The sequence below is a fragment of the Coregonus clupeaformis genome, chromosome 19 (assembly GCF_020615455.1).
Source record: "Coregonus clupeaformis isolate EN_2021a chromosome 19, ASM2061545v1, whole genome shotgun sequence".
NCBI classification, from domain to species: domain Eukaryota; kingdom Metazoa; phylum Chordata; class Actinopteri; order Salmoniformes; family Salmonidae; genus Coregonus; species Coregonus clupeaformis.
In genome coordinates this window covers 24,741,929-24,764,070 of record NC_059210.1, presented here as the reverse complement: position 1 = coordinate 24,764,070, position 22,142 = coordinate 24,741,929, and the positions used below count along the sequence as shown (strand labels likewise).

General features: G+C 43.4%; 3 protein-coding genes across 4 annotated transcripts in view; 2 read left to right on the top strand and 1 right to left on the bottom strand.

The window, feature by feature from the left end:
- The first annotated feature begins 1,051 nt into the window (after window positions 1-1,051).
- On the top strand, window positions 1,052-6,310 carry LOC121531791 (olfactomedin-4-like). Its single transcript, XM_041837243.2, has 5 exons — window positions 1,052-1,213; window positions 1,449-1,607; window positions 1,781-1,993; window positions 4,879-5,011; window positions 5,173-6,310. Exons 1-5 carry the CDS (start codon window positions 1,181-1,183, stop codon window positions 6,009-6,011), a joined length of 1,377 nt encoding a protein of 458 aa, XP_041693177.1. The 5' UTR covers window positions 1,052-1,180; the 3' UTR covers window positions 6,012-6,310.
- Window positions 6,122-16,082, bottom strand: si:dkeyp-50b9.1. 2 transcript variants are annotated; one of them, XM_041837245.1, is made up of 14 exons: window positions 15,801-16,082; window positions 15,529-15,694; window positions 12,508-12,643; window positions 12,010-12,202; window positions 10,140-10,304; window positions 8,501-8,588; window positions 7,824-7,948; window positions 7,681-7,742; window positions 7,530-7,596; window positions 7,184-7,268; window positions 6,860-6,935; window positions 6,686-6,757; window positions 6,382-6,513; window positions 6,122-6,286 (listed from the first exon to the last, which is right to left on the bottom strand). In XM_041837245.1, exons 2-13 carry the CDS (start codon window positions 15,670-15,672, stop codon window positions 6,422-6,424), a joined length of 1,305 nt encoding a protein of 434 aa, XP_041693179.1. In that variant the 5' UTR covers window positions 15,673-15,694; window positions 15,801-16,082; the 3' UTR covers window positions 6,122-6,286; window positions 6,382-6,421. The 2 variants fall into 2 exon arrangements, with proteins under 2 accessions (XP_041693179.1, XP_041693180.1); XM_041837246.1 differs by lacking the exon at window positions 6,122-6,286 and having other exon boundaries at window positions 6,422-6,513; window positions 6,864-6,935.
- A 90-nt stretch (window positions 16,083-16,172) lies between these two features.
- Window positions 16,173-22,142, top strand: part of LOC121531793 (sphingomyelin phosphodiesterase 3) — a 41,490-nt gene continuing 35,520 nt past the window's right edge. Inside the window, exon 1 of the mRNA XM_041837247.1 lies at window positions 16,173-16,357. The gene's annotated coding sequence lies outside the window, so the exon portion shown is untranslated. The remainder of the gene's footprint in view (window positions 16,358-22,142) is intronic.

Sequence of the window (22,142 nt, the reverse complement as noted above, 5' to 3'; positions counted from 1 at the left end):
CCGGAGATGGAACGATGGGTCTGGCCGATGGTGGTGGTATTGTAGGAGGAGGTGTGGGCAAACCTCCTCTTTCCCATCGGCTCAAAGTGTCCATCACATCCTGCATGGCGGTGCCGAGTCAATGGATCATGGCGTCTTGGCTGCTGACGCGCTCCTCTAAAGACTCCGTCGGTACCGCTGGTCCTGCTGACTCCATGGTGGTGTGTTATTCTGTCAGGTGGTGATGTGTACGCGGCGAGTGAAGTCAGACGCAGGACACAGAGAATCAGGTTGACTACTTTACTGAGCGTTACGCACAAAACAAACGTCTCCAATACTGGAGGGAAAAACACCATATGCGTAATCCGAAGTAGTAGCTAGGCCGAACATCAAACAAGACAATGAACAATAACACACAAAACCCAAACGTGAAACAAGGGAACTTATATGCTAAACAATCAACACTAATAGGCAACAGGTGTACTAACTAGACAACACAAGACAAACACCGAAAACATCGATCGGCAGTAGCTAGTACTCCGGGGACGACGAACGCCGAAGCCTGCCCGAGCAAGGAGGAGGAGCAGCCTCGGCAGAATCCGTGACACCTAAGCATTGTTGTTCACTAGTTTACTCCAATTAGGAAAGGGGTGGTGGGGTTGTAAAGTAATAAAGGGAAATATATTGAAATGTAAAATAAAAAAAGCAAAACATTTAAGTGCCTTTGAACAGGGTATGGTTTTAGGTGCCAGGCACACCGGTTTGTGTCAAGAACTGCAACGCTGTTGGGTTTTTCACACTCAACTCAATATAAGGAAGGTGTTCTTAATGTTTTGTACACTCAGTGTAGATATGCAGGTATGTAAATGTGTCCACAGTGCGCAACATGAAATGTGAAGACCTCAGCAAAGTGAGTTGCGCAGTAAGGAAATTATGAATTGCGCAAAGGGGTAAGAATATGGAACCAAGTTCCTGTCACTGATTCCACCACAACCCTGTATGTCCATATTTTGGTTTAATGGTTTCACATCCTCATGATGAGCTTGATCTTTCTTAACCTCTGCATTTACATAGAAATAACCGCCTTCTATGGCAAAAGTAGTAACATCTGTAGCTGTGTACATCTGTGAGTGTGTGTGTGCTTAAAAGCCAAAGTTGTTCCTTCTGGTTTCAATGTGCCGTGGGTACTCTAACACTGACCATGCTCTTACTCCTGTTGCTGTTGACATCCACTGTGAGTTCTACTCTTTGTCCACACTAACTGTGTACTATTTTACATTACCTATCTCATACATCTTAATGTATTTTTTAAACCTCCACAGGGTTATGTTCTTTGTAATTACAGCACAACTGAATTGTTCACGTTTTTTTTAAAGGATTGATAGTATGTTTTTCTTCATGTAGATGTTTTTATTTTGGTGTATGAGAATAGTTTAACATGCTTTTCTCTGCATACTGTGTATACACAGAGTAATGGTGATGCCCAGCGCATTCCTGGCTTGAAGAAGGATGACTCATGTTCATGTCAGGTGAACAGTAGTGTCTGGGCGTTCCCTGCTATAAAGTTTGAGCGGGTGCTGCAGCTGATGCAGGACTGTGGCGACTCCCTGCAAAACCTCCAGGAACAGGTAAGGCGTGTTACAGTGGGCTAGGTGTATTACAGTGGGCTATGATTATGTTCTAAAATGTTTTCCTGTTCCACAAACAACATGACCCTGGATATGTGATCAAAATGATCTCTTTGGGTAATAAGAGTGTATTTTAAGTTGATTGATAGTTGAATTTCTCAACTGATTGTTAGGTGAAGCTGTCCAATGAGAGGCTTCCTCAGATCCTGGCCACCATTGAGAACGTGACAGCTCGCCTGGAGCCATACCAGTACCTGAACGACCAGGGTCTGTACACCGCCCTGCACCTGCGTCAGCTAGCCAATGAACTGAGGGAGCTGGAGGAAGACATCAGCTCCATACACCAAGACAAGCCAAGTGATCAGACTCAGAAACTGACCCAAGAGGTACATACAATATAGTTATCTTTAGTACACGTCATCTTGGCTAATCTTACATGATATCACAACAACAACAACCCTCTCAACCTACAGTTACATAGATGAATTACAACATGTTATACAATCTGGCCAAAGTGGTTATTCATGCATCTAAGATGGGGAAGAAATGAGAGCTTGCCAAGGTCTTTCTCTTGGTTGTCTAATGTGTAATGTGCTAATTACAGTGGGGAAAAAAAGTATTTAGTCAGCCACCAATTGTGCAAGTTCTCCCACTTAAAAATATGAGAGAGGCCTGTAATTTTCATCATAGGTACACGTCAACTATGACAGAGAAAATGAGGAAAAAAAATCCCGAAAATCACATTGTAGGATTTTTAATGAATTTATTTGCAAATTATGGTGGAAAATAAGTATTTGGTCAATAACAAAAGTTTCTCAATACTTTGTTATATACCCTTTGTTGGCAATGACACAGGTCAAACGTTTTCTGTAAGTCTTCACAAGGTTTTCACACACTGTTGCTGGTATTTTGGCCCATTCCTCCATGCAGATCTCCTCTAGAGCAGTGATGTTTTGGGGCTGTCGCTGGGCAATACGGACTTTCAACTCCCGCCAAAGATTTTCTATGGGGTTGAGATCTGGAGACTGGCTAGGCCACTCCAGGACCTTGAAATGCTTCTTACGAAGCCACTCCTTCGTTGCCCGGGCGGTGTGTTTGGGATCATTGTCATGCTGAAAGACCCAGCCTTTATTTATTCCATGTATCTTGAGTATACTTGTAGGAGGGTAAACGTTCCATTTGAACCCAAAGGACTAGATACACTATACAGTGGGGAAAAAAAGTATTTAGTCAGCCACCAATTGTGCAAGTTCTCCCACTTAAAAAGATGAGAGAGGCCTGTAATTTTCATCATAGGTACACGTCAACTATGACAGACAAAATTAGAAAAAAATCCAGAAAATCACATTGTTGTCACGGTTTCGGCCGAGGCTGCTCCTCCTCCTTGCTCGGGCAGGCTTCGGCGGTTGTCGTCCCCGGAGTACTAGCTGCCACCGTTGTATGTTATCGATGTTTGTTTGGTTTTGTCTTCTTTGTACACCTGTTTCCTTTTAGTGTTAATTATGTCTCCTATAAGTTTCTCGTATTGTTAGTCGTGTGTTGTGTGTAATTGTTCCGCCTGTCAGTAGGTGCCGTGTTTATTTTGCTCCTATGTTTGGAGAGTAGACGCACTGTTTGCGTATCAGTAGTATTTAGGTGTTTTGCGCACTGTTTGCGTAATCGCTCGCCTCCGGGCTCTTTTGAGGCCCGTTAGTTTGTATTGTTGTCGTTTACTAAAGTCTGTTGGACGAAGCTTCTGTGTCCTGCGCCTGATTCCTACACCACATCCACATTCAGCTCGTGACAATTGTAGGATTTTTTATGAATTTATTTGCAAATTATGGTGGAAAATAAGTATTTGGTCAATAACAAACGTTTCTCAATACTTTGTTATATACCCTTTGTTGGCAATGACACAGGTCAAACGTTTTCTATAAGTCTTCACAAGGTTTTCACACACTGTTGCTGGTATTTTGGCCCATTCCTCCATGCAGATCTCCTCTAGAGCAGTGATGTTTTGGGGCTGTCGCTGGGCAACACAGACTTTCAACTCCCTCCAAAGATTTTCTATGGGGTTGAGATCTGGAGACTGGCTAGGCCACTCCAGGACCATGAAATGCTTCTTACGAAGCCACTCCTTCGTTGCCCGGGTGGTGTGTTTGGGATCATTGTCATGCTGAAAGACCCAGCCACGTTTCACCTTCAATGCCCTTGCTGATGGAAGGAGGTTTTCACTCAAAATCTCACGATACGTGGCCCCATTCATTATTTCCTTTACACGGATCAGTCGTCCTGGTCCCTTTGCAGAAAAACAGCCCCAAAGCATGATGTTTCCACCCCCATGCTTCACAGTAGGGATGGTGTTCTTTGGATGAAACTCAGCATTCTTTGTCCTCCAAACACGACGAGTTGAGTTTTTACCAAAAAGTTCTATTTTGGTTTCATCTGACCATATGACATTCTCCCAATCCTCTTCTGGATCATCCAAATGCACTCTAGCAAACTTCAGACGGGCCTGGACATGTACTGGCTTAAGCAGGGGGACACGTCTGGCACTGCAGGATTTGAGTCCCTGGCGGCGTAGTGTGTTACTGATGGTAGGCTTTGTTACTTTGGTCCCAGCTCTCTGCAGGTCATTCACTAGGTCTCCCCGTGTGGTTCTGGGATTTTTGCTCACCGTTCTTGTGATCATTTTGACCCCACGGGGTGAGATCTTGCGTGGAGCCCCAGATCGAGGGAGATTATCAGTGGTCTTGTATGTCTTCCATTTCCTAATAATTGCTCCCACAGTTGATTTCTTCAAACCAAGCTGCTTACCTATTGCAGATTCAGTCTTCCCAGCCTGGTGCAGGTCTACAATTTTGTTTCTGGTGTCCTTTGACAGCTCTTTGGTCTTGGCCATAGTGGAGTTTGGAGTGTGACTGTTTGAGGTTGTGGACAGGTGTCTTTTATACTGATAACAAGTTCAAACAGGTGCCATTTATACAGGTAACGAGTGGAGGACAGAGGAGCCACTTAAAAAAGAAGTTACAGGTCTGTGAGAGCCAGAAATCTTGCTTGTTTGTAGGTGACCAAATACTTATTTTCCACCATAATTTGCAAATAAATTCATTAAAAATCCTACAATGTGATTTTCTGGAATTTTTTTCTCAATTTGTCTGTCATAGTTGACGTGTACCTATGATGAAAATTACAGGCCTCTCTCATCTTTTTAAGTGAGAGAACTTGCACAATTGGTGGCTGACTAAATACTTTTTTCCCCCACTGTATGTCTCTTCACTGTGTCTCCCAGATAGGTAAGGTGCGTAAGGACGTAGATAAGATGCATTTGTCAAACACCTTTAACATGAAGACGGTGAAGGAAAAACTTCGCTCGCTGAAGAATGGCGTGGAGTCCTGTAGGACAATCCCAGAGGAGTTCATAAGTGAGTGTTGTGTTTATGTATGTTTCTCTGAGATAGCTAAAATATGTTATGTATTTTTTGTCGTTGATTTATTGCCATCATTTTGACTTTTATTGATGTAGAAAATCAATCTTGCCCTGACTGTATGGCCATCTGATTGCCTCCATTGTCTCTTATCCCAGACAAGCAAGGTGTTTGCTCTCAACGCATCATGTCCAACATCAGCACCCCTGTGGTCACAAAGATCAGCCCGTATGGCAAAAGCTATACGTCTGGTTCCTGGGGTCGCCAGGCCAAGCAGGGCATGGAAAACCAGGAGGGTAGTGGGGAGTTCTACTGGGTTCAGCCCCTCGTGAGCGGCAACAGACTGGGGAACATCGTTCGACGCTACCGCTCCTACGACGACTTCATTGCCTCCAAGAACCATGAGGATGTGTCCGTGGCACCGTCCTACAGCCATGCTAATGCCATCCAGGGCTCTGGCACGATGGTGTATGGTGAGGCAGTGTTTTATAACTGTTACAACTCCCCTGAGCTGTGCCGCTATGACCTACAGACCAAGGTCACAAGTCGTTTGAAGATACCCGACGTCGGTACCAACAACCAGTTCCCCTACTGCTACTACAACTGCAAAGACTGGACGGACATCGACTTTGCTGCTGATGAGACTGGCCTGTGGGTCATCTACAGCACACTGGGTAACCATGGGAACCTGGTGCTGAGCCGGCTAGACAGCGAGGCGTTCAACGTGACACACACTTGGACCACGCGCCTCTTCAAGAAGTCAGTGACTAATGCCTTCATGGTGTGCGGCGTGCTGTATGCCACCCGTTACATTGACCGGTTCCATGAGGAGGTGTTCTATGCGTTTGACACAGCAACAGGTAAAGATGACAACACCCTGGCTCTTCCCATGGAGAAGATTGAGAACGGTGTGGCCAGTCTGAGCTACAACCCCATCGACAGGCAGCTCTACATGTACAATGATGGTTACCTTCTGTCTTACCAAGCTATCTTTTAAAGTACACCTTGTACATGATGTAGAAACCGTGTGTACTGTGTGACAAAGCATTGGCTAGAATTAGGTTTTAATTTTGTTGAGGTGCCATAAACACAATTAACAGACTGAACTGAGCTCTAAATTAGTTTATTCAGTCAATATTTTTTCTCAATGGGGGAATTCACTTTCATTTCCCCAAAGCTACTTAGGTAGACATGTAACACACACACACACACACTGATGATATGATCTCTCGATGTAGTCTTGAAGTATCCATAATATAGTGCCCTTGTTCCCTGAAAATAAATAAATAGAAAATTCCACTTGTTATGAGCCCTTTTTTCCAAAATAGAAAGTATTATTTCTATAACTCTTGTTCTGCAAATTGTACCTGAATCTTTTTCAGTTTGACTTCATTTTCAGCCTCTCTCCTACATCTCTGCATCTAGCGACAGGTCCAAAGGACTGGGAGGGGAACTGATGGGTTCACTGGGAGATTCCGGGTCATTCTGGTCGGGATCGTCTAAAAAACAGAACATAGCAAAAGAATACTGTTTTATGTTCACATTCAAACATAGATATCAATATATCAACAAAGCTTCGTGGAGATATCAGTAACTTGGTATGGCCAGTACAGGGTGCTAGAAGGACTAATAATGAGATCAGAACATGTAGGCAAAGCTAGCCACACTGACCTGAGTCGTAAATCACCTGCCTCTCTAGGAGCTGTCGTGTCTTCCTTAGTTTGTACTCCAAAAACTGTCGCTCTGTACACACAAACAACGCACAACAATGCTTCAAAATCAACATTCTGTACAGCATTGTGGATATGTCCGATCAAAATGGAGTAGGACCTATGTGAAACGGACCTACTCTGTGCCGTCGGTCTCTCTCCTTGTTCAACTCATTGTTCAGGTTGTCCACATCTCTCCTCCGTAACTCCAGCTGAATGTGTTAACACATGATGTATATTTTATTGTGTTACTATTTCCTTATTTTTATTTTGCAAATGTTCTGACTTTTTAACTGTGCATTGTTGGGAAAGGACTCGAAAGAAAACATTTCACAGTAAAGTCTACACCTGTTGTATTCGGCGCATGTGACAAATACAATTTGATTTGATGTACAGTTATCTAGCCAGGCTGTATATTCCATAGAATATCCTCAAAGGAGGTGTGGTTGATTAGTCTCACCTGTTCTCTAAGGGTCTTGACCTCTCTGACCAGCCTTGTCACACACACGGCCTGCTGCTGATAGGCTGCCAGGGCCTTGGTCCTCCTGAGAGAGATAGAGGAGACAACAATTACCTTCTGACAGGGCACAACAATCATAGTGTGTGGTCTCATGTTATAATGATCCTCTGCCAGTGTACATAAAGAAACACTTGCTATTTATTATGTTACACCATGTAATAACACTGAGACATTGCTGTGTAACCTATGTGTTACTTTATATAGTCTCTGCTCTAATAAACAATGTTAGGGGTGGTCTCTATGGACACAGTGGGGGAGTGTCATGTTGTGTGCTTAATCAACTCACGCCATCTCCACCTCCAGCTTGAGCTCCGGCAGCATCAAGGAAAACCCTGGGTTACGGCTCTCTGACTCTGGAGAATGAGAGGATGGTAAGGCTGGATTTATTGATATGACCAGTATTGAGCTCCCTGTGTGGTAAATGTCAGGTGGCTCACCTGTGGTGAAGGGAGGCAGATAACTCATTAGGGTGGTGTTGGTCCACTCATCCCTCACTTCTCTGATGAAAGATAGAAAGAGGTGAGATGTAAACAACATGTTGAACATGCAGACTGGTGGTGGTGATGATGTGTTTCAGTACCTGAACTTGTCGTTGAGCAGGGCGTCGTCAGTGAGTCCACAGCGTGAGAAGAAGTCCACCGCGTCTGTGTCAGCGTGAGCGAGGAACGCATCGTATGCCCCACACACTGACTGGGTCTTCAGCAGCTGGCCACCACAGTGGAATAACGAAAACAAAGGTAAGCTTTTATAATAGTGTACCATCATCAAAAACATGCTGGTAGAACTGGAACTGACAGGTACTGTAGAACCATACAGTAGTAGTTCAGTGTAAAGATCTGCAAATCCTCTCATGGCCAGCAGGGGGGCCTCTAACCACACAGAGACAGAGAAGCATCAGAGAGGCTGTATGAATGACTGTGGCAGCAGCCAGACAGAGCGCTGCCTTGATTTGGCTGGCACACCCAAACTCCTGACATAATAACAGACTGCTGGTTCATAGTTAAAGAAAATGTACATTCTGTATAGTTCACGCTCTGTGGTTACAGTATTTTGACCTTTCATTATGTACAACTTTGCCTGGCAGTTATTTTTAATCAAGTTACTACTTACTATTTTTCAAACCAGTGTAGCCCAACATCACAGAGGGAATTGCTTCTAATTTCAGGTTCTCACTAAAGCACGGTTCACATAGCTACTGGGAGACTCTACTGTATATTCACACTGAGCTGACAAACACATGCCCCAGCCCCACCCTACCTCTATAATGTAGCGACCCACTCCACAGTTCCGATAGCGCTTCCTGGTAGCCATCAGAGATAACTGTAGCACCTTCTCTCCTGTTGACCTGGCAAGGTGAAAGAGAGGTCAGACCTTCATGTTTCCCAGTAGTGTTGTTGGTTGCTTTCACTCAATGTTGTCATCCCGACTCATGTCCATATTTCAGCCAATAGCCATTACTATAGCGGTAATGCACATGATGGCCACACTACTATCATCCCCATTACCAGTAATGCTCTTATACTCCTGCATTGTATGCATTAGTGATGAGCCCACCAGTTATGGCTATTAGCTAGCAAGCATCTATGCCTGAGTTGATCCCTCTCCTTATGGCCATTAACATCTCGGTTAATACTGCTTGATATGTCCATAAGTAACCACTGGGGGTAATACTTCCACATTGGATTAATATTACTGTTCCTATTTTAAGGACCACGTTCAATGGACTGGTGAGGAGCTAAAGCAGCAGAGCACTGTGTCCTCTGTTTCTCACTCTGCCACCACTGTTCACTTCACTGGACAAACTGTGAAAGTGTGGAGGCTGGGATCAGGATGGGAGAGGGGAGAGGTGGAAGCCATTGGCAGGGAGAGGAGAGGGGAGGGAAGCAGTACGCTGCTGCTGCTCTCTCATTGGGAGGTAATTACACACTACCTCCCTCACAGCTCAGCACAGTGTTCAGTTCAGCCATCCTCTGGAAATAGATGCAGGCGAGCCGAGAGGGTGTGGGAGGGATGCAGGCCTCAAAGGGTGGGACCCAGACCTGACTTCCAGAAGGGGACTTTTAATGACAAGGCTTCTTTCAGTTTGAAGATGTACTTTTTTTTTTTTTACTCTTTAAAAAACCTGGAAGAAATCCACCTAGTCCAAGAGGAGAGGATGGGTGGAAATGTGAATGCCTGCTAGACACTGTACCCAGTCTGTTCCCTATCCTGACTGGGTCATTGTGTTTAAGGGCATCTCCCGGACGGCCTTGGGGCTAAAACGTTCCGTTTTAATATGTCCTACCTGATTCATAAAAATGTGGGTTCAAATAGAATGTTGAAAACATGGTTTATACCCTGATGTAAATGCATTTTATTCTGTGCAAAAACAGAGACAGGTGCTCAGGAATTCCTATGCTGTTGACATTGAACTGAAAAAGGATAAATAACAGGAAACAGATTTTGGGAGAGAAATATAGATGAAGACAGACAAGGAAATGATGTTCCTGTGGCAAAACCTGGGCTAGAGCTCAGCAAAAAGTATAGTATCTCTTTGAGGGTGTAACCCAGGGTTTCACAAACTCGGTCCTTGGGAACCCAAGGGGTGCACGTTTTGGTTTTTGCCATAGCACGACACAGCTAATTCAAATAATCAACTAATCATCAACCTTTGATCATTTGAATCAGCTGTGTAGTGTCAGGGCAAAAACCAAAACGTGCACCGCTTGGGGTCCCCAGGACCGGGTTTGGGAAACGCTGGTGTAACCTGTCCCAAAATTTGACCGAAAACTCCATCACCTCTCCCAGGATCATATTCCTCTGTTACATTTTGACTGTAATCTTTGTTCATTTTACCAAAGTACTGCATATCCCTGTGTACCTGATGTCTTATGCCTGCCCTCATACTGCTACTCACAATGTCTTTAACTCATACGCTGCAGCCCCTACGATGAGTGACTCAGCTCCCACAGCTGTGAGCGGGAGCTGTTGGTCTTCTACTGGAGCCTCTCTCTGTGCCCTCCGCTCCCGTGCCCTGGCCAGGAACTCCTCCAGCCCTGTACAGAAGGTCTCCCACGCAGACCTGCGGGGATGGAACACTGCACAGTTAGACACACAGAGATGGACTGACTGGGCCAAATAGTTCTACTACTATAAGAGGAATAAAGGTATGGCTACGTAATAAGACGCTCTTAGAAGCTAGGCCTAAAAGAACAGACACAATGAAGACAACTGTCACTATGAACGACAGACTGTTACACAAGCTATTGAGACACACTGAGGCACACAAGCTAGTAAACAAACACTACAAGGTTTTTCACTATAAAACACAAGAAGATATGTAGCCATGTCTCTGTTGTCTGATAATCAATCTGCAAAACGGTGTCTACGCACAGTTATATATCATAATGTTTCCATGCTCTAAAAGCTCTGAGCAGTAGTGTTTCAGCTCTCTACCACATCACCTTATACTTTGGGGTGCTTCAGTGCTCTGTAATAGAGTAACCTCATACTGTTCGGTATAGGTTTGTTTCTGCCCCTGTCATACAGCTGTCCTACAGGCAGGAACTGGGTAGTAGGTGTTTTTATATGGACTCTCCCTTCCAGGAAATGTCATCTCCAGAGCATCAGTGCTAATGTTAGTATGGCCTGCTCTGCTCTGCTCTGCTGCAGGGATGGGCAAGCTAAGCTCTAGTCGGACAAGTCAGAGCACTTGGCTGACAGCAGTGTCAGCCTTGGGAGTGGATATCCTCAAAGTCCCTTAATCTCATTATCTTTAATAGAGTCGCTCTTGTTAGCCGGGTCTCGCCTTGGGTTTACTTTGCCCTCATTTGTCATTCATGTCCATTAGCATCACATCAAAATGCAGAGACACAACCTTACAGCTATCAACACACTTACACTCACACATGCACTCTCACACGCACACCCACATATATGCGCACATGAACACACACACTGGAGGATATTGACACAACAAGCTGACAATTCACAGTCCTGAGAACACACTGAGACCATGCCACAACGTATGTAATACACTCAAACACAGTACGATACAACCCACTGGGCACAGACGTCAGTTCAACGTTTAGTTTTGATTTACATTTGATTGATTTGTCAACTAACGTGAATTCAAAGTAAAATAAAAATAAAAAATACAATCTAATTGGATTTAGGGTAAAAGTTGGGTCTGCCATGTCCTGTTATTCCAGAGCAGGGGTTCTTGTAGCCCCTTCTGTTTGTAAGTGTCTTTCAGGCCATCCCATTTAAGCACCATACAATCCTATCCGCTTTATGGTTCCCCTGAGGATCCACCTTTATATTCAGCTTTCTGTTGGTCTGATGAACTATAGTTGTTTGAAAATGGCCTGCCACAGATCATTATTTATTCATAGACTTGGTGGTCAATTCAACCCAGAATTCAGACCAATAAATATAATTTCCATGGCACTCACTACGGCAATGCATTTGGAAATGACTCCAATGTGCGTAAATCCCTTATTTCATTCATTCGTTTGTTTGTTCATTTGTTTGTTTGTTCATTTGTTTGTCTTAAATGCTTGAATTGTTTAGGGATTAGTGAGACTGACACTGGCATTCTAAGTCAGTGCTATAAGGATCCATCATGTATTAGTGTGAGCTCATGGATCAGCATCATTGAAAGGGCAGTACACCTGCTAATACCAAGAAGAGCTTTTAGAATTCAGGAGTGCTACAGTACTATGAGCCAATGTAACAGTGGGTCAGAGGCAGTGCAATGTGATGCATGAGTTACTGTAGCACTGTACCTGGGCTCTGTTCCCTCCTCGCCTTCTTCATGCTCATCAGCGCTGTCATCTGAACTGTCTTCTGATTCGCTGAATACTTGGAGGTATCGCCCCTCTGATTCTCTATCCCCATTTACCACTGCAGGGACAGGGGAGCTCACAGGTTCCCGTCTAGGACAGGGCAGTGTTCTGCTTCTGTACTCTTCTAAAACATCTGGAGAGAGGGGGGAGAGGAGCGGGGGAAAGAGAGAGAGGAGCAGGGGGGAGAGAGGAGCAGGGAGAAAGAGAGAGAGAAGCAGGGGGTGGAGAGAGAGGAGCAGGGAGAAAGAGAGAGAGGAGCAGGGGAGAGAGAGAGAAGCAGGGGGGAGAGTGAGAGGTGCAGAGATAAAGAGAGAGAGAGAGTTGCTGAGACAGAGATGGAGCAGGACATTAATAGAACAGAGATTTCTGATGTCTATATCCAAAAAGGCCCACTTTAACTGTGTGAATAATGAACATACTGTAGAAAGTGAAGTATACCTGACTGTTGCCTGAGTAGGATAATAGTGTGCGTTCCATGGCTGTGTACCGTGTCATGGACGTCTCGAGGGCCAACATCAGGGAGAGACACATCAAACAGAGCAACCACTGAACTCAGGATATCCTTATTATCTACCTATGGAAAACACACACAGACTCATGAACACACACACACACACACACACACACATAGCCATATTTGATAAATTGAATAAATATCCCACCCTTCCATATCCTACTCTTCCAAGACACTGAGATTTAGCCGGATTTTAAAGCACAATCAATTAAGAATGAGAGTTCTGGGACAAGTAAAGGCCAGAGGCAGGAGAAATACTATTGATGATAATATGACCTATATGCATAAAATCAGCATCTGTACAGACAGGCTCATAAGAGGGGGGAAAAGCCAGGGAAATGGGAGACAGAGAAGACGAAGGGGAGGAAAGACGGAATATCATAATGAAAACTGAAGTATGAAAGAGAGGAAATGAGATGGGTGACAAGAAAGAGATCATGGGAGAAGGTGTGTGTGCCTGCACTTGTGTGTGTACAGTTGTAAGATCTTAATTTGATCACTCTTTTGTTGCTGAGAATGAAATGCAGATGAGCTTCATGATTCACATAAATTCACTGAAAACCTGCACTAACACATGGTTATATTAACACTATTGCACTTTTCATGTAGCCTAAATTTTGCCAGCTAATAGCCTAACCACCAGTCAAGCAACATTATGGACTAAACGTTCAAATCCTGTTGCTGCAGGATTATTTTGCTGCGACAATACTGGTCAAAATAAGATCCAACACCTGTACGCAATTTTTCTCTCCCTTTCGCTCTCTCTACCCTCCCTCTCTCTCTCCTATTCTGCTGTAGCTATTGCAATCATTTGTTTAGTCATCTACAGTGGTTTCGCAAAAAAATGAACTTCACAGCGAAAACTATATTCAGTGTGTGTCCATGAATAGGATGAGGGTAAACCACAAGCAGCAACACATGCACACAACCCACACACATACGCATGAGAATACATACTTGGCTGCACGACCATACAGTATCTTCTGATGATCAAACATACAGTGCCTTGCAAAAGTATTCATCCCCCTTGGCGTTTTTCCTATTTTGTTGCATTACAACCTGTAATTTACATGGATTTCTATTTGGATTTCATGTAATGACATACACAAAATAGTCAAAATTGGTGAAGTGAAATTAAAAAAATAATTTGTTTAAAAAAACTATAAAAAATAAATAACGAAAAAGTGGTGCGTGCATATGTATTCACCCCCTTTGCTATGAAGTCCCTAAATAAGATCTGGTGCAACCAATTACCTTCAGAAGTCACATCATTAGTTAAATAAAGTCCACCTGTGTGCAATCTAAGTGTCACATGATCTCAGTATATATACATCTGTTCTGAAAGGCCCCAGAGTCTGCAACACCACTAAGCAAGGGGCACCACCAACCAAGCAGCACCGTGAAGACCAAGGAGCTCTCCAAACAGGTCAGGGACAAAGTTGTGGAGAACCGATCAGGGTTGGGTTATAAAAAAATTACCGAAACTTTGAACATCCCACGGAGCACCATTAAATCCATTATTAAAAAATGGAAAGAATATGGCACCACAACAAACCTGCCAAGAGAGGGCCGCCCACCAAAACTCACGGACCAGGCAAGGAGGGCATTAATCAGAGAGGCAACAAAGAGACCAAAGATAACCCTGCGGAGATTGGAGTATCTGTCCATAGGACCACTTTAAGCCATACACTCCACAGAGCTGGGCTTTACTGAAGAGTGGCCAGAAAAAAGCCATTGCTTAAAGAAAAAAATAAGCAAACACATTTGGTGTTCACCAAAAGGCATGTGGGAGACTCTCCAAACATATGGAAGAAGGTACTCTGGTCAGATGAGACTAAAATTGAGCTTTTTGGCCATCAAGGAAAACGCTATGTCTGGCGCAAACCCAACACCTCTCATTACCCCGAGAACACCATCCCCACAGTGAAGCATGGTGGTGGCAACATCATGCTGTGGGGATGTTTTTCATCGGCAGGGACTGGGAAACTGGTCAGAATTGAAGGAATGATGGATGGCGCTAAATACAGGGACATTCTTTCGGGAAACCTGCTTCAGTCTTCCAGAGATTTGAGACTGGGACGGAGGTTCACCTTCCAGCAGGACAATGACCCTAAGCATACTGCTAAAGCAACACTCAAGTGGTTTAAGGGGAAACATTTAAATGTCTTGGAATGGCCTAGTCAAAGCCCAGACCTCAATCCAATTGAGAATCTGTGGTATGACTTAAAGATTGCAGTACACCAGCAGAACCTATTTCAACTTGAAGGAGCTGAAGCAGTTTTGCCTTGAAGAATGGGGAAAAAAATCCCAGTGGTTAGATGTGCCAAGCTTATAGAGACATACCCCAAGAGACTCGCAGCTGTAATTGCTGCAAAAGGTGGCTCTACAAAGTATTGACTTTGGGGGGGTGAATAGTTATGCACGCTCAAGTTTTCTGTTTTTTTGTATTATTTCTTGTTTGTTTCACAATAACAAATATTTTGCATCTTCAAAGTGGTAGGCATGTTGTGTAAATCAAATGATACAAACCCCAAAAAATCTATTTTAATTCCAGGTTGTAAGGCAACAAAATAGTAAAAATGCCAAGGGGGTGAATACTTTCGCAAGCCACTGTAAGGGCAAGTTTTCTATATGTTGCTTCTTGGCTTCTCAGCAACACTCCCTAACCCCTTTGGCAGAACCAGGCATTACTGTCATTTATTTTTAGTGGTCCCAGAAGAGTGGATGCATTTGGACTGCCCTCTATAATTAATCTGATTGCCTGTGAGAGGAATTCATCATAAGAATCTGTGGGTATGATGACACTTGTGCTGTTTCCAGCGGAAAAGGGGTGCTATGGCAGGGAGGGGATGGACAGATGCACACAAGTTCTTCAATGTGATTGAGGTAGTATGTCTCGATAAGAAGGCAAAGGCGTGCAGGGGAGTGGCAGGAGTTGCGAGTACCTGTGGAACGAGCTCCGTGGCATCACTGATTCCCAGCAGCTCGTAGAAGTGAACTTTGATGGGCTGGGCAGTAAAGTCACCTCTGCTGCCATCTATTTTGGGCTTGAATTTCACTGTGTGGAGACGGACCACACAACCATCCATATTCACAGGCTCTTTATTTACCCTGCAGTAATGACAACAACAACAAAAAATACTTGTCATGTTATCATTCAAGTAGAAGCTAACAGCTAATTAGCTAGCTAGTGTGTGATACGAGCTATGTCACTTACTTGCCTGCTGCTTGTAGCCTACAAAAACTCCAATGTTACGTTATGGTAACTATGGAAACATTGTGACCGACTGTGCCTTCTGGGAATTGAAGTCGAAGAAATTTTACACCGCAAAAGAGGCGAACTAGAATCTCACTGAGAAGTGACCTGTGGGGTCAGATAGCGTGTCTGAGTGAGCCATGCAACCTCGCGTTTGCATTTTTACTTAATTCAAATAGTACATTTAATGGAGTAAAAACCAACCCAACTGCCCGAACAAGCACCAGGGTGGTCGTCATGAGAGCTTACAAGGTTTGTCTCTCTGCCTTTCAATTGGCCGTGGTCGTTATGAAAAGGGAGTGGCATCTTAGCCCGTGAGCTATGACGTCAATGGAGCTGTTCAAAGTGTGGTGGTGCTGGAAGGAATCTCACTCAGTCCATTATCAGCATAGGCTCCGCGGCCATAAAGTGGACTGGATTTGAGAGCATCAAAGGCTATTATCACGGTTCAGAGGGGAAGAATACCGAAGAGAAATAGTATTCCACCTGTTTGAATAAATCGGCGAGATCTGAAAGAAGTGAGTAGCTATTCTGAATCGCATGATTTGCGAGGGAGCAAGGGTTGGGTTCATGAAGACATTTGGATTTTAGAACATCTTGAGCACGTTGCGATAGTAGGAATTTTTCTTTGCTCTTGTGAATTCTCAACCATACACAAACGGTCCTTATTGGTTACTTCGGGTCACCTCTAGCCTATAATAGCTTTATTGGTGCGTTTTTGTCTTTGTTAATCCGCTCCTTTCACCTCAATGACTATTGCATACACAATGAGATGATTTGACTGGTATTTGCATATATCCCAATGATCGAATGTTCAAGGCACATCGAGTGTGTGTGTGTAAAAGACGAGGGAGAGCGAGAGAGAGAGAAAGGGAGAGGTTGTTCCTTTCACATAGACTAGTCTAGTAAATCAAACTCATGGAATTAAACCTTTTTTATGGGCGCACCGTTTCATATAGCCTACTCTTCGTAATTGTCTCTCCACATTTGATGTTATCTTCAACATGGTTGTAAAGGGGGGGCTGTCTATGCGAAGTCACTTGGACATAGTGGCTAGGAGAAGTCACTTGGACATAGTTAGAAAAATATACCCTTTTATGACAAGTCATAATAACAGTTTGCATTCAATTATTAGGCCTAGATATCAACACTGTCTGCACAGAATTGTAGCCTACACTCTTTCCAAAATGGTTATTTGCGGGGGATAGGGTTCGACAAGAACCGTTTTTATCTGAAGAGCCCTTTTTGGAAGCAGTGGGTTCTTTGTAAGGCAAAGGGTTCTACCTATAACCTTTTTCATCCCAATAACCGTTTTTGGAAGAAAGGGTTCTTTGATGATTCTTTGGAAGGCATGAAGGATTCTTTGGAAAGCAAGAAGGGTTTTACGTACGTACAATAGAACACTTCTGAATCTTAATAAGCTTTTTTGTTGTATTTTTTTTTCTTTTAAGTAGTGCCTGAGCATAGTGTTTACCTCAGTGTTTAAACTTGAACATCAGGAGTTTGAGTAATCTTAAAAAGATAGGTGTGAACATGTTTTAAACTGTACCAATAAAGGAATATTTGTAGGCTAAATGTATCTGGTATTCCCTTAAAAATACATTACTGACATAGTTGATATCTTTGCCATGGTTTCTTTCTTTAAAATGAGTATTTTCTGTGATTTTATTGAGCAGAGAGTAGGAGAATAGAAGGGAGTATGAGTGAACCAGCAGGGTATTGTACTGTAGGGTACACAGCAAATTGACCAGTTTGACCTCATGTTGATTATTCAGTGTAACATTCAGGAGTTAAATTAACTTAACACTCAGTGGCGTAAAATATCCCATAACCATAGTTGAGTGTAGAGTAAAACACTCAAAACCACACCCATCATTATCATATTTCCCAGCATGCTCTATTGCAGGTTGATTTTCAGAATTGTTTGTTTCAAGATCTGTGTTTTTGCATGTAGATTGATTAGTTCATTAATCTTATGCTATACAAAGATAGATAATATACATTTTTCTAAATTAATCCAAACTGTTAGTAGTTGGACTTATTGCACCCATTACTGAGATTGTTGTTCCAGTTTAAATGATTTACGTACTCTCATTAATTTACTTTCCCTACCCTGGCAGTCGTTTTGTAAGCAGGTTTACCATTTACAGAAGGTTCTATGAATAACCCTTCATAGAGGGTTCTAGGTAGAACCCTCTGGAAAGGGTCCTACCTAGAACCAAAAATGATTCCCCTATGGAGACAAGCCGAAGAACCCTATATGGTTATACTAAGCACCTTTTTTTTTCTAAGAGTGTATTGAAATAGGCTAGTGTTATTGACTGAACATGACTACTGATTTAGCCCCCATGTTTGCTGTAGATTCAGTGGAAACGCAATCTTTGATTTCGGATGGTGATGTTATTCCAATGATAGGTGTGGCACAGCCGCTGTGCACAGACTGCTCTCTAGGTCGGTGCCCGTCTCTGATCCTCTCTGTTTGGCTGATATGGTGAAATAGAGTCAGGTGCTATAAAACTCTCTCTCTTCCTCCTTTCTCGTGGATAGAGGCTCAAATCTGAGGTGACAAGGGGGGGAGCATGAGGATGCTGGTAGCTGATAGGCCTAAGTGTGTCCCATTAATTAAAACACAACCTGCAACTCGAAAACAAAACAATTGGGCCACTGATGGCCAAGTGTGGTAGGCTAAGTTCAAAATGTGGGTAAAAGAAAATACAGGCATTCAATCTTCAAAGTAGTCTATAATTGGATATAACTGAGTGGGTCTGCTTTCACTTTATCACAGACCTGCCCAGTGTATATCTGGCTTGCCTATTGAATGCCTATCTAACCACTGTTCAATAATGAACCAGGTGGTTGGGCCGGATGGGGGTTGATAGGCCTTGCGCAGGGGATACAGGATACTTCAGGATTCGGTTTCTTTTAAGTGTAACCTACGAAAAGTGCATATGCCTATATTACGATCTCATGAGTAAGTGACAGCCAAATGTAAATAAGAGGCCAGTGACGGTGGTGACAGAAAAGCATGAATGTTCAGTGTCATTGTCTTCAATACATAGGCCTTTTGTGTGTTTTTGTCCATGCAGCTCCACCCAAAATATATGTATATTTTTTCATTCGTGTTAGTAATCAAGTTTTCAAGATATAGGACAAAAAGCAAATTGTCACCTCCTACGTCATCATGTATCATGTATCAACAGTGGACTAATGGAAAAAGACCAAGTGTTTTTTGAGTGGATTTTTCCTTTAAGTGCTATCAAGTGAGGCTGAATAAATTGTCACGACTCGGTACATGGAAATGCTCTGTTGTGTATCCTGCAAGCAGGCGTATCCTGCAAGCAGGCAATTTTCTCAGCAAGAGGATGCAATCACTAATCAAAGGCATTGTCAAATGCTTTTAGCAAAAGAGCAGCAATACGACACTGGTCCCAGTGTGAACCTCTACAGTCTTGGTGCCAAATAGTCGTTCCTGAGCATCAAGAGGGGATGGGGCCCTCTGCCATTCTAGGCCTATACTGCTTTCACTTTTTATGACACTGAGCAAGTTGACAAGGCTCTCTCTCCCTTTAGGCCCATACACTTAGAAAAAAAGGTGCTATCTAGGACCTAAAAGGGTTCTTCTACTGTCCCCATAGGAGAACCCTTTGAAGAACCCTATTTGGTTCCAGGTTGAACCCTTTTGGTTCCAGGTTGAACCCTTTTTGGTTCCATGTAGAACCCTTTCCACAGAGGGTTTTACATGGAACCCAAAATAGTTCTACCTGGAACCAAAAAGGGTTCTCCTATGGGGACAGCTGAAGAACCCTTTTGGAACCCTTTTTTCTAAGAGTGTACCTTCTTCCTTCTTTCTTTCATTTACTCCATTCTGACCATCTGCTTATTTTCAGCATACATTATCTCTCCATCCAAGTTTGTTTGTCTTTCACTCTCTCCTCTCTCATACAACAATGTTGTAGGTTGTCAGTGTTGTGTAGCCTGGTGCTCCCGTGGATGTATTATTATAGAAAGTGTAATGGTCCAAAACTCAGCAAAGCTGGCTCAATTTAGTCTAACCCGCGTCACAGTATTGACACAGCAAACTAAATCACATAAATAAATCATGTAAGAATACCTGAAAATACTTCTCTCAATGCCTCCACTTTTCATCATAAGACATGTTGGTTCGGACAACAAACATAATGCAAAAATATTTTCCAGTTCGATTTATTTGAATACCGATGTATGATTCTTCATAGATTTGAGCAGTTACACAAACTATAAACCCCACTTTAAACACTCAGGCCTAAGAACAGATGATTTACTGCAGGTTTATTAGATACACATGACCCCTCCGATTCTATGGCATTTAGAAAAGATTACAGACATCTCAGACGTCATTCAGAGTGAGCACTCAAAGAACACACAGGGAAGGAACGATATAACACAGTTCAATTGATGATCCCAGACAGTACAGCAGATTTGATTTGTGTGCTCTAAAATCTGATTTCTTCAGATTAAAGTAACTGTACAGTGTTTACAGATTTCTCTGAAATATGACCTATAATGAATTACAATATGAGTGAAATAGTTGGTAATTAAGTATGTTATAATGCAGCTTTTCTGTTGGAATGGTGTGGGTGTACCCCAACAACCGAATGGTGTGGGCGTATACCGGTCATTCAAAATATTAATGCGAGTAGACCGCTGATTAGCCAGCTCATCCTACTCATGATGACATCATCCTCTATGAGGAAATAGCAAGCATTTTTTGAACGGTCTGTTTGAGATACAAGTTTATGGTGCGGTTTTGGAAGTGCTTTTTCTCCAATGTATGCTTTGGCCACAAATATGGGTATAGGATGAGTGAACAACATTATTTGGGTATGAGTTAACAGAATATGAACTTTTAAAAGTGAGATTTTCACTGGACAGTTACTTTAAGTCAACAACAATGTTCATAGCTAAAGGCTTATAGGCATTTGAAATGTAGGGCCTGAGGAGAGAGAGGGGAACATTGAGCAGAGGTTCAGTGTCTGTGTGGAAAATATCCTGTCAAGTAGGTAAGAAAGAAGCCATCCATTCAGAAACATTTAGCGGTTTTGGACCTGGGGATGTTAATTTCTGTAGAACTTGGTTCTTACTGTATATTCAGAAGGTTTAGAAAAAACATTTGCTGGAGGATTTTCATGGGCTAAAAATATCACTCAAAGTATAGGACAGGACAGGCTACAATTATTCTAGTAGAGTGCCATGGTGGGATTTACTCAGCAGGGATGTACTAAGTTTTATTTAATGTCCTCTCACTGATCATGTGTTTAAGCCAGTTCATAGTATGTGGGAGGGAGGGAGGGAGGGAGGGAGGGAGGGGGAGACCTGGCTGATATTGGCAGTGTTGTGTGAACAGACTTTGTGAACATGGAGAGAATATGTTTCCTTCACCGGTAGAGGGGAAAATATGACTAACACAAGATGGAGAGGATTTGGGTTTTGTTCACTTAGCCAGGGGTTTTTGTTTTAGCCTATATATGTACAAATGCGCATGTGTGTGTGACCACCAGCCCTCAACTTGTCCTGTCCGACTTTGCCGTCCACTTGTCAATGGACTCAGCCACCCACACTGCCAGGCTTGACCCATGCCATCCTCTCTTCTACAAAGCTAAAGCAGAGCTGTGTCATTAGGTACAGTATGCTGCCAATTGCTGGTCTGGTTGAGTGTGTAATTATGGTGCTGTGTGGCTGCTCTGGGTGGTGCTGTGGTCTTAGGAGGGCCCCAGATGGTGGATCATGTGGAGGCAGGCGCTTCCAGCTCTGGGTCTGGAAAGGTTTCCTCCTCAAGGTCCTGGCTACAGCCTGATCACAGGAGAAGAAAGTCAGTGTGGGACCAGGGTCTGGGTGGGGTTCCCTCCTCCATCCCAACACACCCTGCCTATCCTTCTGGAACCTATCAGATGGTCTTTCATTACCTAGAGGCCATGCTCTGACCTCAAAAAGTGTGTGTGTGCACGTGTGTGCGTGTGTGTGTGTTTGTGTGTGTGTGTGTTGTACATGTGGTGTGCGTGTCTTGTACATGTGTGGGTGCATGAGTGTGTGGAGCAGTGCTTCTGTGTCATTAGACTACTACACTCTGTTGGCTTGTATATTGTTGATTAGAGATGGGTTGGACTGAGGCGGTGGGACATGTAGCACTGTTTGCTGTCTCAGCTACACACAGACCTGGAGAGCGGCTATAGGAGGGCTGCTGTACTACATGTAAAGATATGGTGCGTTCTTCAGAACCTGTTTACACGGTGGTGCTTGTTGTGACAGGGGCAAAGGTACGGACAG

Excerpts from the sequence above, each read along its gene's own strand:
- si:dkeyp-50b9.1 (XM_041837245.1), bottom strand. The coding sequence starts at position 15,672 with ATGGATGGTTGTGTGGTCCGTCTCCACACAGTGAAATTCAAGCCCAAA. Across the intron at positions 12,644-15,528 it reads CCACGGAGCTCGTTCCACAG|GTAGATAATAAGGATATCCT; the intron begins GTACTCGCAACT and ends TGTTTTCCATAG. Across the intron at positions 7,597-7,680 it reads TCTGCCTCCCTTCACCACAG|AGTCAGAGAGCCGTAACCCA; the intron begins GTGAGCCACCTG and ends CTCATTCTCCAG.
- LOC121531791 (XM_041837243.2), top strand. The coding sequence starts at position 1,181 with ATGCTCTTACTCCTGTTGCTGTTGACATCCACT. Across the intron at positions 1,994-4,878 it reads CTCAGAAACTGACCCAAGAG|ATAGGTAAGGTGCGTAAGGA; the intron begins GTACATACAATA and ends TGTGTCTCCCAG. Across the intron at positions 5,012-5,172 it reads AATCCCAGAGGAGTTCATAA|ACAAGCAAGGTGTTTGCTCT; the intron begins GTGAGTGTTGTG and ends CTCTTATCCCAG.